This window comes from Aulonocara stuartgranti (assembly GCF_965226115.1).
Source record: "Aulonocara stuartgranti genome assembly, chromosome: 10".
In the NCBI taxonomy this organism is placed as follows: domain Eukaryota; kingdom Metazoa; phylum Chordata; class Actinopteri; order Cichliformes; family Cichlidae; genus Aulonocara; species Aulonocara stuartgranti.
This window is the reverse complement of record NC_138946.1, coordinates 22,248,697-22,264,040: the sequence shown is the minus strand read 5'-3', so window position 1 is coordinate 22,264,040 and position 15,344 is coordinate 22,248,697. Positions and strand designations below refer to the sequence as shown.

The window sequence follows — 15,344 nt, the reverse complement described above, 5'->3', positions numbered from 1 at the left end:
CAAGAGGTTGATGCAGGTGAAGACACAGCAAAAGCTTGTTTTGCAAAACCAACATTCTGGTGAATTCTGATGAAGTTCTGGTCAGCTCAGCAACACCAAAGAGACCTGAAAGGCCATAGAAGACCACTAAAGCGGAGGGCATTGCCTTCAGGTTGCATGGTTTCAAAGACAATTTCTCTACTTTTAAGATTAGGCTTAAAACTTTCCTTTTTGATAAAAGAAAAAGGGCTGGATCAGGTGGACATGAATCCTCCCTTTAGTATGCCGCAATAGGTCTAGGCTGCTGGGGGCTTCCTGTAATGCACCGAGCGTTTCTTCCTCACTCACTTCTTTTCACTCGCTGTTATTGTTCATCTCTGGCTCTCTTCCACTGTGTGTCTTTTGTCTGGTCTTTCTCCCCTATATTTAAGGGGATATATTTATATCTATCCATTAAATTGAATTGAACTGAAGTGAATAGAGAGGGAAAACTATAAAAAATATTGAAGAAGTACTGATGTGTTATAATTTGTGTGTTATACGTAGAGAATGAGAATGAAAATTCTGATCTGAAAAAGGTGAGGGGATAAATATACATGTTTAAGACCTACGTTCCATTTATTATCCATATTTTCCAATGCATTTGCAGTGTTGGGTTTTCACTTTTATCTCCCTTTCTTGATTATTCCTCTTGTATATGTATTTTTGGTTTGGGTCTATGAAAACCATGGCTGGTGTGGGCTGAAATAATCTTTCCCTTTAAATTATGTGTAAACATACTATCAAAACAGAAGATTTTCTAAACGGTGTGAAAGAAACTAAGCGTTCTGGGGTGCAAACCTCCACCAAGTCAGTTCACTCTCTGGTCATAAAAATTATCTAGGAAAGGTAATAGATAATAGGTATAATAATAGGTAAATAACTGGAAATGAATAACTTGAACTTATTAAATAGCTTTTTACATTACTTTCTTTAAAGATATAACACATTTTAGGGTCAACTTGAAAGAAAGACAGATACGGAACGTAATAGTGAGCTCAAATATAAAATGTGATGCAAACTATAATGTGATGTTTAAAATCCTCATATACCAGTAGCATTTCCTAAATGTTACCAGTACAAACAAATGCAGTATAAAAGACATTTTATGAATGTTTGACTTTATTTGACCTTAAAGAAAATCCAAAGTAATGTAATATTTAGAATCCCCATATATCATTCCCTTTATGCCTATATGTGGTCAGTAGAAAGAATAGCAGTAAGAAACATATTTTTAAATAACTCTATATAGCATTATTATCCCGTTGACCTTCAGATCAATCTATTGACCTTGAAGATAAGGTCAAATGTGACATGATATTTTAAATCTTTCTATATGTTGACAACACACACTGCACTTTTAATAATCATAGTTTCTAAGTGATAAGGATTTTTGTCTATTTTTGACCAATAAATCATTAATTTGACCTTGAAGACCTTGGAGGATGTAAGCCAGATTTGAATGGTTTGGTCATGTGACCCCAGTATACACTCCTAAAAAGTTCGATCAAAAGTCATTCAAAACGTTTCGAGTTGTTGTGTTTACAACCAAAAAGAATGACACGCACGTAAACCAGGGGCGGAGCGTGGGGGTGGCTTACGGGGCTTAAGCCCGGGTTGTTTTGTCAGAAGCCCGGGGTATTTTGGAGTGTAATTTTTTCATAGTTAGATGCCTGGCTGACAACTGTATAAAACAAAAAGTACACACAATATTCGAAGCACATAGTGCACACTGTGGGAATTTACGACTGTGCGTGAATCCCCCCCTGATATTGGTATGATCCAAGCTCAGGCACTAAGCGACTGAGCGAGGGGGCGGGGCAGCTGCTGCCCGTGAGTGCGCTGTTGGAGAGACGGAGCCAGCCATACTAAGGAGAGCTTAAGTTTGACCAGGTACCAAAGCAAATCATTCGTACCGTACAAATAATGTAAATATGACGGTGCATCACGAAAGATTGATATGAAACTGATCACTTGACCAATATTATTTTACTTGCTCTTCAAGTGAATCAACAAATGGCGAAATGAAAAGCCGAACAAATGCTATTTTTTAGAGAGTCTTAGCTTACGTGTGTTTATTTCATATTTTCAGTTCTTACCCTCCCCGACTAATTCGGTTTCAGTTATGTACTGAAATATAAGAATGGACATTAGAGGGTTCTTTCAAAGAAAAAACTCAGGTAAATGTTATTTTATATATTATGCTTTGTATGTTGTTCAGTATATTTCTATGCAAAACAAGAGGGATTTCAGTACACAGCAGGATATTCACATTTGTAACCAGATATTTACATACACTTTAGGGAGAAAACATAAAACATTTTTACTGTACAACATCAATTTAGAGTAAACTTTTGTTTTAGATAAATATTGAAATATCTTTTGAATTAGTTAAATGTCAGAATAAAGAGAGACAGAGCTGTCTATTTTTTATCACTTTCATTAAATTTAGGAGTACATATACACTAAGTTTATTGTTAATTAATAAGAAAACTCCAGAGGATTCCATTCTGAGCTGAAGAAGCTTCTGATAGGTTAGTAGAGTCCATGTGAGTAAATTGGTGGCACAGCTGTGGATGCATATAAGGCAAAACACAGAGTCTGTTTCTGTGACATGGGAAAATCAAGAGATGTCAACCAAAACACCAGGAAAAGAACTGTGGAGCTCCATAAGTGTGGCTCAATTTGAATACAATTTGGTGCCATTTACAATTAAAAAACACAGACAGTTTCTCTCTTTACTCTTAAAGTTAACAAATATGTTTTTATATTTATCAATCTAAAAAAATAAACATTTAGTCTGATTTGATGTTACAATTAAAAAAGTGTTTGTGTTTTGATCTGAAGAGTTTGTAAATATCTGGTTTCAACTGTATATTTGATGATTGTCAGCACAAAGAGAGAGAGAGAGGAGCAGAGATTGAGATGGAGAATGAGGACAGAACAGAGATGAACAAGAGCAGGTGAGACACACATGTTAGTCAAATGGTTGCTTACTAAAAGTATCACTGTATCATAGGTACTCATGTATCTCGTACCTAGTGTTTCTTTTTAGGTTTGCTATTTTTCAAATTCTATATTTATTAAGTTCTGCAGGCTTGTTTGCACAACAAGGCTAAATAATTATATAAACTTTTCTCAATCTAAATATTGTACTTTGGTAGAATTAAATAAATAAGTGTAGTGCAGGTCTATGATGATTTTTAGTGCTACTATCATCTAGTTCTGATTGTGGTTATGTCTTGGTTAAGTCCTCAGTAGTCCTGCTTTTGAACTGTTGTAGTCCTGTTTTAATTCTGGATCAGTTCTGCGTCTGGTTGAATTGGGGTTTAGTCCCTGTGTCTTGATACAGCCCAGTCTTTGTTCTGTCTTGCTGCTTAATTAAAAAACTAGTTTAAGGTGTCCTGCATGTGTGATATATATATTTCCCTATATGAAGTCATTCTTTTTTGAACAAAACTCAAAACAGAGCCTATTAATCTTTCAGTCATTTCTACACCCCCCCCTCAAAAAAAAAAAAAATCCCACATGCATACTACCCTTTAGGGCTAAGCCCCGGGTGTTTCAAATGTCTGGCTCCTCCTCTGACGTAAACGCTACCTAGGCGGAGGTGATAAATTGTGGCTTACACTCCAAACCAGGTGGTGGCGCTAATTCCATGTTTAGTTGTTCACCAATTTCCAAGCGAAGAACAAGAAGACGTGAAGGCTACGGAGAAAGAGGGAGACGAACGAGATCACCATACCAACGAGTAATTGTTAAGGTATTATCGTAATTATTGACTTTTCCTCAGTTATATCAGTTGGTCTGTTATTTAGAATAAGACAGGTCTGTAGAATGAGACCGTAATTCAGTTTATTTCATTTAATTTTATTTCTTTCATTTTATTTTCAGCTAACACACAGCTAGCGTAGTGGCTAACGATACATGGCTGCATTATCGAGGGTCCTAACTCGCCCTAAAACACGAATTTACAGGTTTTGTTTCGACTGAAAGACTCAAACCTGTATCTCCGGATAGCTACTAATTTTGATCTTTCTTTTTGTTTGTTTTGTTTTGTTTTTTGTAAATTTTGTAAATCCCAGTCTGATGATATCAATGATCGCTATTATGCAAGACAAAGGAATTACTTTACGGCAAGTTACGCACGTCGTCTGTGACAGACTATCTGCATTTCCTTGTTCACGGTCCCCCTTGTTTGAATGACTGCCGTCACCAAAATCCTTTTGAATTAGAAGGTCAAATATTAATAGTCACTTGTTATAAGCACCGTCCCGGTCTCCATGTGGCAACCCCACATACTGAAGACAAAATAAAGGAAACAGTTTCCCTGGCTTATAATGAGAACAATATTCAACGAGAACAATCTTCATGGGGGGCATTTTGCTGACATGGTTTACTGACTTGTCACTTAAAAGGAAGATGCACATGTGTTTTGAGTTGTGTTACATCAGAGCAGTTTCTTCTTTTGAGATGTAAATCATAAACTTTCGCTTTGCACTTATCAGGTCTTAATATAAAAAGTAAAACCTTCCTTAAAACGATTCTGCTTGTAGCCATCTTAATAATAATCAATGGATACTACACGTGATCTGGATTTTCTTTCTTCGTGCAGATGGGAGACAGTGATGATGACCATGATCGCAGGAGAAGGGACAAATTCAGACGGGAGAGAAGTGACTATGACCGTTCAAGAGAGAGAGAGGACCGGCGCAGAGATGACTGGAATGACAGGTTAAAAAGAGAGATGCTATTGGGCACACGCCAGATTCAGTGAAACCTGATACAGCCAAATCATATTCAGATGAACAGCTAAATGCTAATAAATTGTAGCTCTTTGCTGCTCTTACACTGAGTAAAGTGGATATTAAAGATAGACTTGTGTGTTTCTTACCTTTTTTTTCTTTCCTCATGTTTTCTCTCCTTCCTCTGATTGTGATCATTGGTCCAGGGAGTGGGATAGAGGCAGGGAGCGGCGAAGTCGTGGAGAGTACAGGGATTATGATAGAGGTCGAAGGGAGAGATTTACCCCACCCAGACACGACATGAGTCCCCAGCAGAAACGCATGAGAAGAGACTGGTAGGATTTGCAATGTTACTATTGCACAATGTCTGTAACCATCTTTTATTTTACTTAAAGCCCCTTATCCGTTCCTGGCAGGGATGACCATGGTGGAGACCCCTACCGTGGTGGGTATGACTTGGGTTATGGTGGTGGAGGAGGGCCCAGCTATGGACCACCACAACATTGGGGCCATCCCGACATGCACCTCATGCAGCCTCATCAAGGCATCCCCATTCAGGCCAGGTAATTAATTTAAGTTCAGTTTTGAAGTTAAATGTTACTTTACATATCTTTAAAGATATTTTTAATGTTGTTACCTCAGATATGTCTTTTTGCCAACTAGCTTCTTGGATAGTCAAAGCTCCATCCAACATATCTTTCTTTCATTAGGCTTGGTAACATCCACGACTTGGACTTAGGTCCTCCTCCTCCAATAATGAAGAGCTTTAAGGAGTTTCTGCTGTCCTTAGATGATTCTGTGGATGAGACTGAGGCCGTCAAACGCTACAATGAGTACAAGATCGACTTCCGGCGACAGCAGATGCAGGACTTCTTTTTGGCTCATAAAGATGAAGAGTGGTACGATCTCAGATGCCTTTACTACATAAGCCCTTATCAAGAATATAATTTTTTTATTATAGTCATAATGTAATTATTGCATCGACAGATCCATTAGCATTACTTAAGCTGTTATTTTTTGTTGTCCTCACCAAATATAATTGGCTCTTTATTTCTTTATTGGCCTTTTCATCATTTTAGGTTTAATTGCTATTTAAAGGCAAATATAATAGGCTGAGCCTGGTCCTTTTGGTGGGTTTATCTTAGAATTCTATTCAAAAATTCAGATGATGTTTTTATTTGTAATTGATGGCTAATGAAATTGGTACATTAAAACAAGGTGCATGTATATGCCATCTCCGTTATGTTCTTGTTAAACTCTGGTGCTGTTAATGCACACAAATTAAAAGCAGTGGAAAGGCGTTTGGTATGACAGTTTCACCCAGTACGAGGACCAGGCACACACAGTTAATTTATAACTAATGACTGTTGCTATAGTACTTGTTGACAAAATAAGAAAATCAACCCAATTTCAACATTAGTTTATATTTGTTATAAATGTATTTTAGGAGTTAAATTTTTTTTTTATCCATAAATATCCATAGTTCCTTAGGCAGGAATACAAATATTATCACTAGTCAAACATTGGGTATAGAAAAAAAAATCTAGGAAGTAATGTGTGTTAATTGTTTATTGTCACTCTCATGTAACGAAATTGTTTAAAGTCATCATTTGGTGCTTTGACCAAAACGTCTTTGTTCCTTGGGTTGATTGTCTTATTTGGAGTAACACAAGATTCGTAATTGTGTGCTGTCTGTTAATGCTTTGACACTTGTTTCACAGGTATCATGCAAAATTATTCTGTTTTGTCATAACCCATTTTCTTCCCTTCATTTCAACTACTACGTTGACGACGATTTTTTTCAAGATGAGAAAAAGTGGAGCTCATCTGCAAGAATCGGTCTTAGACAGACAGGGCATGCACTGCGCACAATGCAGTTGCTCTTAGACACACAGTAACAGGGATTTTAGATAGACAGCCATGTAGTCGTCCGCACACGGAAATTTTTTTTTTCTTGTTTTATCCTTTTTCGACACAATTTTCTTTTTATATTCGGATCAAATCCCAAAACCGAATTTGTGTGCATACAGACACACCATTGGGGTGAAGTGGAGCGCACTTTCACAGAAGAGACCCCGCTCTCTGTATTTATTTGTTATTAAACTGGCAGAACAAAAGGTAACTGTAGTCCACTTAATGCTAACATTTTTAATGTGACATTTTGAATATGTAAATGTTTAATTTGATCATCTCTGTTGTTTTTTTCCTGCCTTTTTTTTCTTTCTTTTTTGGTGAGTTAATCTCAAATCTTCTAACATTGTTGAGTAATTGGCTATGAAGACCACAGTCAAAACATAGAATTACAGAAAATTATAATAACTAGGATATACTGAAGACAAATTAAAGTTTTGTCATATGCTAGATTGCTTATTGAATTGGAGTTGTTTAACATAAAAAAACCCTATTCAGAATAAATGTTCTGTTAAAAATGTGATTAGAAGAAACTTAAAAAAAAAAGTGTAAAATACACAGATGTAACGTAGGCTTGTAATATTTATTTGTTCTCTAACTTTTGCTTCCCGCTCATCCCAACCCCCATCATTCTCTCCCCAATCTGTTGTGGACGCCCAACTCTGGACACAGGTTCCGATCCAAGTACCACCCTGATGAGGCCAGACGACTTAAGGCAGAGGCCCAGAGGGCTCTGCACAACCGCCTGAATGTGTTCATTTTCCTAATGGAGAACGGCTGGTTTGATAATGTCTCCCTGGACATTGAACAGACCCCAGCCATCATCAAAGTTTTGGATGCAGGTGAGGTCTCAAACAACTTAAAGAGCATTGTTAACCTGTGGAGTTTTCATTTGTATCTACAATTAAGTCTGCTTTTACAATAAAAGCAAAAATGATCTGACCTAATTGCATGGATGGTACTTAGAAGAGTACTTCTATGGCTGAACCATAACGTTCTTTCTGCATTTCAGCTGTGATAAAAATGGAAGGGGGCACAGACCATGATCTTCGCATCTTGGATCTGCCATCTGAAGAGGAAGAAGACAGAGAGAAGTCAGCATCTATTTCCAGGGGCACTGAAGTTTCCAAGAGAGAAGACCTCAAAGCTTTGGGTAGTGACTGCAAACCAGTGGAGAAAGACAGAAATGAGAAGGTATGTGTGCTCTGTTAGACAGGCGGTAGACATTTCATGAGGCTCTGTTGATGACAATGAACTGTGGCACAGGAGGGTAGTGACTCAGCCAGCACAGAGAAAGCTGCCACAGCAGAAGGAGAGGATATGAAAGAGGAGGCAGAGAAAGAACCAGCAAAAGAAATTCCTGAACCTAAGAAAGTAAGTGTTCCTTCTGATACTGAATTAGTTCTTACCAAGAGAAAGAAATAAATTGAACTGGCCTGATTGTTTTTCAATTTGATTGTTTAGCCAAGAAGAAAGAGGAAGCGCAGCGGGGACAGCGATGATGAAGCCAGCGCCTCAGAGAGTGACTCGGACTCAGATTCAGACTTCAACTCTAACTGCTCTGACAAACCAGTGAAGAAGGAAGAGGAAGACAAGGATGAGGAGGAAGAGGAAGGTGAAGGTGAGAAATCATGCCTGTAGTGTCTGGTTATACATTTTCAGGAGTATAATATGTATCTTTCTGTAATTTAGCACTCATCAAATAAATCTCCCTTTCCTGTCTAATGATCCAGAGGAGAAACCCAAGGAGAACTCCGAGGAGGACAAGAAGGAAGAGAAAAAGCCCAAAGACGACTCTCCTAGACCACGGCCTCTCCACAGGACTTGCTCTCTGTTCATGAGAAGCATCGCTCCCACCATCTCCAAGGCTGAGATTATTGCTGTGAGTTGTATAAAAGAAGCATACCTATCAGGTCCAGATCTTTAAGTGCACTAAACAGATACGTGTCCTGGTTTAAACTGAGCGTGGTTTCTTTTTCTTCTCAGCTGTGTCGACGTTACCCTGGGTTTCTGCGTGTTTGCTTGTCTGATCCCCATCCAGAGCGCAGGTATGAAAAATGAAAACTTGGCATTATTTGCTACACTAAAGTGTAAATGGTTGGATTAGTGTAGTCATTCATTACTTTGACATGAAACCTGCACCGTCTCAGGTTTTTCAGACGTTGCTGGGTGACATTTGACCGTAGCGTCAACATCAAAGAAGTCTGTTGGAACCTTCAGAACATTCGGGTAAGTGCACCAGTCATAAGTGTTGGCACTGCTATAACTTTGTGTTGCAGGTGGCTTTAGAGATGCAGAGATCGTTCAAATTTCAGCTGAGGCCTTTACCAGTCTGTTTTTACCCTTCACAGCTGCGAGACTGTGAACTGGCACCGGGGGTGAACAGGGACCTTGCTCGGAGGGTGCGTAATGTTAATGGCATTACTCAGCACAAGCAGATTCTCCGCAATGACATCAAGCTGGCTGCCAAGCTCATTCATGCCTTAGATGAGAAAGGGGAACTTTGGAGCAACAAGTCCCAGGAAGAAGGGCAGAGCAGTGAGGTATAGTACCTGTACCCATGCAATTTAACCGATTTTTCTCAAGTTATTTGACCATCATCATCATTTGTGGGTTTTTTTTATTTCCACAGTTGCCAGCGCAGAACCCCATCCTGAAGAATATTACCGATTACCTGATAGAGGAGGTCAGTGCTGAGGAGGAGGAGCTTCTGGGCTCCGGGAGTGGAATGGATTCTGAGGAGGGCATCAAGGAAGGAAACCCTGCAGAGATGACTGTTGAGAGGGATGACAAACTTGTCAAGGTCATTCCTTTACCACACTTAGAACAGTTTAAGATATAATATCCATCTGATCTTCTCTTTTAAAAGTGGGTTTCTCCATTTGTATCTTCACTGTGCTAGGCCTGTCAATTTTACCATGTGTTGTTTCAGGTTTTGGATCGTTTGGTCTTGTACCTCCGTGTTGTGCACTCAGTTGACTACTACAACACCTGTGAATACCCCAGTGAGGATGAAATGCCCAACCGATGCGGCATGATTCATGTACGTGGACCCATTCCTCCCAACCGCATCACACATGGAGAAGGTCAGTGTTCTTCCCTTTTCATGTTACGTGACACAAAAGAGACCTCTGGGATGAAAACGTAAATGTTGACTCAGCTGTAGTGAAAATGAATCTTCCAACATCCTGAAGTTGACGTGAATTTTAACTGTTGTGTTTGCTAGCTAAACATTTGCTGTGCTTAGACTATTTTGCCACCTATCATAAACAGTGCCAAATGTAGGCAATGCAGATTGCAAAAAAAAAGTTTAAGTGAGGATTTTAAAGTTTGTGTTGATTCAGAATTTAATAAGATGACATCCCCTCATTCAACAGTGCAACAGTGGGAGAAAATGATGGAGGAGAAGTTGGCCCCCTTGTTTAGTTTAAAAGAAGTCTTGTCTGAAGAAGAGGGGGTGAAGATGGGCCGCAAGGACCCTGAAGAAGAAGTGGAGAAGTTTGTGTCTGCCAACACACAAGAACTGGGAAAAGATAAATGGCTCTGCCCTCTAAGTGGAAAGAAATTTAAGGTTGGCACTTGGAATGAATAGTATTCAGGACTGTACAGCATGACCACAGTCAATGCATTTTATTAAACACAAAGGAGATATACCAGTAGTTTTTGTTAGAAGTTCTGTTGTAATTTAAAAAAAATAATAATCAAGAATTATTTCTGTATATATTTTTTATTTTTTTTATTTCAAATCAAATTCAAGGGTCCAGAGTTTGTACGGAAGCACATCCTCAACAAACATGGGGATAAAATTGAAGAAGTGAAAAAGGAGGTTAGTTTCTTCAACAATTTCCTGATGGATGCCAAGAGGCCATCCCTGCCAGAGATGAAACTTCCTCCTCTTCCAGGCCCAAGCCAAGGTCGGTTTGAGATTTTTGTCTAGTAAACCCAGAACTACAGATATTCTTCAACAGAGATAAACAGAATAGTAAGAAAAAGATACACTGGGCCCGTTTCATCTCGCAGGTTTGCTCAGTCCCAGTATGCCGTTTCCTCCCCAAGGTCCTCAGGGTCCAATGGGCTTTGCACAGCCTCGTCCTCCTCTGATGGGCTACGGTGGTATGTTCTGAATTTACCCTTTTATACTAAAAATGAGAATGTGCTTTCCAGTCAAGTCGCAACACTTTTTCTTTTTTCAAATTAAAATCATTTTTTGAAGCTGGTGGGCCTCCTTATCCACCCAACCAATATGGTGGAGGCAGAGGCAACTATGACAACTTCCGCGGACAAGGTGAATACCTGGGTAAGCCGCGCAACATCAGGTGAGACCGCTGTACGTGTCTTTATTTTGCTACAAACATTTTCTTTTTTCTGCTAATGTGGAAGTTTGAAACTCCCTTTAAAAGATCGTTTCTACTGTTTTTCTGTTTGCATTGCCATCCATTGCAGAATGTCACGAGGTGACCCACGCAACATCATTGAGTACCGTGACCTGGATGCACCAGATGATATGGACTTCTTTTAGAAGGTTCACATTTTTTGCTCTTTACCAGTGTTGTGTTCTGCCTGCTTTTTGGAGTAATGAGATTATTTCATTTCTTAAAAGGCTTGTTTTGTAATTATTGTGCAACCAGAACTGCTGTAAACAGATTCATTAATAAAGTTGTGATCAAATTACAGTAATAAGTATTAAATTACTTGTGAAGTCGATCTGATATAAAAAGAAGTAATCTGTGACAAAGCGCATCATAATTTTTTAGTGGATCTTAAATAATACACAGCTTTTTTGGGGGGGGGGGGGTACAGCTCAAAACAACACAATATCCAGTAAGATTTTTTTCTTTTGTTCATGAAAACTAGTGGGATTGTTTTAATAATGCAAACAAAAAAGGAAAAGTATGTCATGTTATGAGATAGTAATTGAATCATTCCAAATATGTACAGCTTTCAGAAACACGTGAGAATATTTTTTTCAATATGTTGTTAAAATTATTGCCAAACATGATTAAACTAATAATCCTCCAGTGTTTTCCATACAAACAGCAGTGCCACATAAAGGCTTCACGTCATAATTATTTAAAACATGTGATGAGCAGTTTTAAATACAGGCACATTTTTATAGACTGATGATCACAGGAAACCTTCAATGTTAATATAGGTCCATCACGTCAGATCCATAGTGACTCCAAGTCGTATTTGGTGCAAACAGTTTATGTCAAAATATCTAAATTATCCGAAGCTCGTGATTTTCTGAAAGTCCGCAGCTGACCTTGTGTTCGTGGAATAATTTGGAAAGGGCCTGCATGTAAAGTCTGTGATAATGGTCGACTTCCTCGTCTGTGGGCGTGACACGCTTTGGCACTGAGATTGGACTTCCCACTGAAAAGAGTACAGTGTGAGAATAAAATGGGCTCAGTACATAAAAGTGGTATTGGCTATTTAAAGAATAATAAAATACCCACCAACAGTCGTGATTGGAGTCCTGTAGGGCATGAGAAGAAAGCGCTCACCGACAAAGAGACACGGTGCAAAGCCCATGATTTTTTTAAACAAGTCCTGTAACCTGCGACACAGACTGCCCTCTGCGAAAATCACCTGCTGGTAGAGCTCATTCTCCCCGAATGAATAAACGGGCACCAGATCAACACTGTGGAAGGTCAGAGTTCAGGTTTCAGTGTTTTACATATTTGTATATTTTCTTTCTTAGTATATAATTCTCACCCCAACTCAAGGGCCAGTCTGACAAATCCCTTTCTTTCCTTCATGACCACTGTGTTGAGTCCGGGAGAGGATGCCAGAGACTCGGCAGCGCCCCCTATCACAATTACCACTGCATTCCCTTTGCCGCTTTTTGAAAGGAGGTGGACCAGGCTTGGTTTGCTGACTGGGTAAAGTCCTTATCAGACAGAGTAAGAACAGAAGTAGTTCAGGTCAGGAGCATAACAGGGACTTTTTTGTTAAGCTGTAACATGCAGGTCTACACTGTCAACAGGCTTTCAAATTCAGTTAGCATCAGTAACATGTAGGTATTCTTTCTTCCATTTGCATTCCACAAAGTAAAATCACTTTTTTCTGCAGAACATGAACTGTATACTGTAGTATGATCAATAAACTGCTGTTTCGGCCTAATGCAAAATGCTTCTCGGACTAAGAAACGGAGTAGTTTAGTCCCCTTGCTAAAACATGCGATAAATACCTGCGCTCATGATGTACTCCCTAAAGAATGGTATCCTGAACAGGCCCGCCAGCATCGCCAGGCTGGCTCGCACGCCGGGAAATGCCTCAGCAAAGCCACAGCTCTCCGTGCTGAAGCAGGTAAAGGCTCCAGTACACATGATGCCATGTGGGTGAGAACCTAGGATGTAGTTTTTGTTTGGATTCAGCTCTGCTGTCTTGACCAGCTAAGAAAGAACATTGACACAAGAGGGTTAATGTTGGTGATCACGGATGTTGCTGCTGTTAAACAGCCATGCCCATTTTCACTCATCTGACTGAGGCAAAGATTAGACACTTGTTCTTGCAGGCTTTTGACTGCGTGCCCTGCGTGAGGGCCTCAAATATAATATGCTCTTTGTAAAGACTAATAACAGGATTTTAGGTTTCCAGTGCTTCAAGTGTGCACTGGAGTAAAAATGTATCTTTCCGTACCCCAAAAACATCCCAACATGGAATTCAGTTGGACATTTCATAGGGTTTGAGATTTTTGAAAATATTAGCTGTCCTGTACACAGTAAGCATCTGTGTGTTAGAAGCAAATAAACAGATCTAAAGATATTTACCCAAAACTTACTTTAACGGGAAAGTAGTCTCTCATGTGCTCCCATACCTTCCACTTTCTCACAGACATCGTTCTTCTGCCCCCTGATGGAGACATTGAAAACCTTAGAAACACTGAGTGTCCCAGTTTCACAGTGCACGTTAGCAAAGCTAAAGAGTATCCTGATGTGATCACTGGTATGCAAAAACTGTATACTAAATACTAAGAGTTATAAAAACAATGGTAAAACTAAAATAAAGCTATTTTTAAGCAGCAAACCCATTTAATGTAGCCAGTATACATGCATATACTGTAAATCATAATTTTTGAGTGTGCTGTTACACACTTTAAAAGGTAGGCCTTTTATTAGTGTATAAACTGCATATTTTGTTTTTTGTATCGTCATTATTTTCATGCATACTTGAATTTCTTTACCTCTTTCGGGTTTATGCCAGTCCATCACCAACCATACAAAGTAGAGAGCAGACAGCGGCCACAGAGAGGTAAACATAAGATACACCATCAGTATGATACAAGCCACTCCTGGAGATGGATGTTTTTCATGCCATGTCGACCAGCATTGGAGTTGGGAAGGAGCAAGAGATTTATTTTATGAGTTAATTAATAATGCAATTAATACACTGATGTTTGTTAGGAAATCATTAAAAAAGGATAGTATGGCAACTTCTTACCCAAGAGGAGAAAGCTTAGCACCCACTGCAGAACACTTATTGACTCTAAAAACTCCTTCAGCTGAGTTTTTTCTCGAGTCATTCTTGCAACCTGGAGGCCAAACCATCATTTTTCAGCTATCAATAACATTTTAATGCGGACTCTCATTTAGTAAAGGTCACGACTGTAATGAATAGTATAGCGTATGGCCTTTGAAACGACAAAAGTGGCTTTATCCAAGATCATAAAATTTTAAATAGATGACTTTATGACAGACAACCGATTTCATTGATGACCAGCACATAAGCATGTACTCTTAAACTTCCTTTAGGGAAGAAAGAGGCTTGAAACCTTGGCAGACATGCAGGAGCCTGATCAAATGACTCGCTTATGAACAAGCTCACAGGCAAACTTACATGCTAGATTTTTTTTTAACCTGCTTAAAAGTTAAACTATTAGCAGCCCAGCCTAGTAACGCCGTAAAACAAGACCTAACCCTAACCAAAAGCAATTTTTATGCTGCAAAGTTCCATAAAATGTTGTATTTTACCTTAGTAGAGTTAATTCCAAAGTTAATTTGAATGGATGCAGATTCGTTGCTTCCCCGCAGATCAGCACTATGCACTTTGACCAGACCGTGTACAGCTGCTGATAACAACTCCACTCACCCAATACTTTGTGACACAAGTAACTTATGTCAGAGATAAACACAGCAAACGTTAATGGGATTTAATAAGATACTGCAGTTATTTAATCTTTGTACTTTTACATACAGTGATTTAATTTGATTTTGTCCTTTTTGTCTTTGGTGTGGTGATCATCAGGATTACATGTCAGTCTCTTTAGCTGGTGTTATTTCTAGGAATCGTCTCATGCAGCTTCACAGCCACTTCACTTGTAAATTACATAAAGCAGACTTCCCTATAAGTCTTCTCATGAGCTGATGCTGATTTTCCTGCTACTGTAAATGTCATGAATGTGTTTCTCTCCTAAATGTTGTTCTTGCTCACTGATTTACTGAGATCATTTCTACATGCCTGCCTGGTGATAAGGCTCTGCCCTGAAAGCTCAGCATTTCCTGCATGGTTCAGGAAAGTCAAGTGATTGTGCCCTATGCAGCACTGAGAGATTTCTATTGTAAAATAATGAGGAATAATGAACTGGTATAGCAACAGTTTGGCATATAGGATCAAATAAGGAAAGAGTGAGGCTTAGATTCAGACTGATCAAGTTAGTTTTTTTTGACA

The 15,344-nt window shown here is 39.0% G+C and overlaps 2 protein-coding genes across 4 annotated transcripts; one reads left to right on the top strand and one right to left on the bottom strand.

Annotated features, from left to right (window-relative positions):
* Positions 1–1,645: 1,645 nt before the first annotated feature.
* Positions 1,646–11,342, top strand: srrt (serrate RNA effector molecule homolog (Arabidopsis)). 3 transcript variants are annotated; one of them, XM_082548733.1, is made up of 23 exons: positions 1,646–1,911; positions 2,111–2,198; positions 2,911–2,981; positions 3,660–3,781; positions 4,634–4,752; positions 4,970–5,098; positions 5,180–5,326; positions 5,474–5,662; positions 7,347–7,516; positions 7,687–7,868; positions 7,941–8,048; positions 8,139–8,295; positions 8,408–8,556; positions 8,661–8,722; positions 8,825–8,903; positions 9,026–9,217; positions 9,307–9,477; positions 9,607–9,760; positions 10,052–10,245; positions 10,432–10,588; positions 10,695–10,787; positions 10,888–10,990; positions 11,118–11,342. In XM_082548733.1, the coding sequence occupies exons 4-23, from the start codon at positions 3,677–3,679 to the stop codon at positions 11,191–11,193; spliced, it is 2,736 nt and encodes a 911-aa protein (XP_082404859.1). In that variant the 5' UTR covers positions 1,646–1,911; positions 2,111–2,198; positions 2,911–2,981; positions 3,660–3,676; the 3' UTR covers positions 11,194–11,342. The 3 variants fall into 3 exon arrangements, with proteins under 3 accessions (XP_082404859.1, XP_082404858.1, XP_082404860.1); XM_082548732.1 differs by having other exon boundaries at positions 1,646–2,198; XM_082548734.1 differs by having other exon boundaries at positions 1,647–2,198; positions 10,888–11,001.
* Positions 11,343–11,442: 100 nt separating this feature from the next.
* mogat3b (monoacylglycerol O-acyltransferase 3b) lies at positions 11,443–14,690 on the bottom strand. Its single transcript, XM_082548735.1, has 8 exons — positions 14,648–14,690; positions 14,118–14,208; positions 13,861–13,968; positions 13,459–13,529; positions 12,865–13,069; positions 12,390–12,564; positions 12,131–12,315; positions 11,443–12,047 (listed from the first exon to the last, which is right to left on the bottom strand). Exons 2-8 carry the CDS (start codon positions 14,197–14,199, stop codon positions 11,893–11,895), a joined length of 981 nt encoding a protein of 326 aa, XP_082404861.1. The 5' UTR covers positions 14,200–14,208; positions 14,648–14,690; the 3' UTR covers positions 11,443–11,892.
* Between the last annotated feature and the right edge of the window lie 654 nt (positions 14,691–15,344).

Bases quoted from the DNA above. Each gene is read 5' to 3' on its own strand.
- srrt (XM_082548733.1), top strand. From the start codon at position 3,677: ATGTTTAGTTGTTCACCAATTTCCAAGCGAAGAACAAGAAGACGTGAA. The intron at 3,782-4,633 runs GTATTATCGTAA...TTCTTCGTGCAG, and splicing joins ACCAACGAGTAATTGTTAAG to ATGGGAGACAGTGATGATGA. The intron at 9,478-9,606 runs GTCATTCCTTTA...GTGTTGTTTCAG, and splicing joins GGGATGACAAACTTGTCAAG to GTTTTGGATCGTTTGGTCTT.
- mogat3b (XM_082548735.1), bottom strand. From the start codon at position 14,199: ATGACTCGAGAAAAAACTCAGCTGAAGGAGTTTTTAGAGTCAATAAGT. The intron at 13,070-13,458 runs GTAAGTTTTGGG...GTTCTTTCTTAG, and splicing joins GAGACTACTTTCCCGTTAAA to CTGGTCAAGACAGCAGAGCT. The intron at 12,316-12,389 runs GTGAGAATTATA...GACCTTCCACAG, and splicing joins AGACTGGCCCTTGAGTTGGG to TGTTGATCTGGTGCCCGTTT.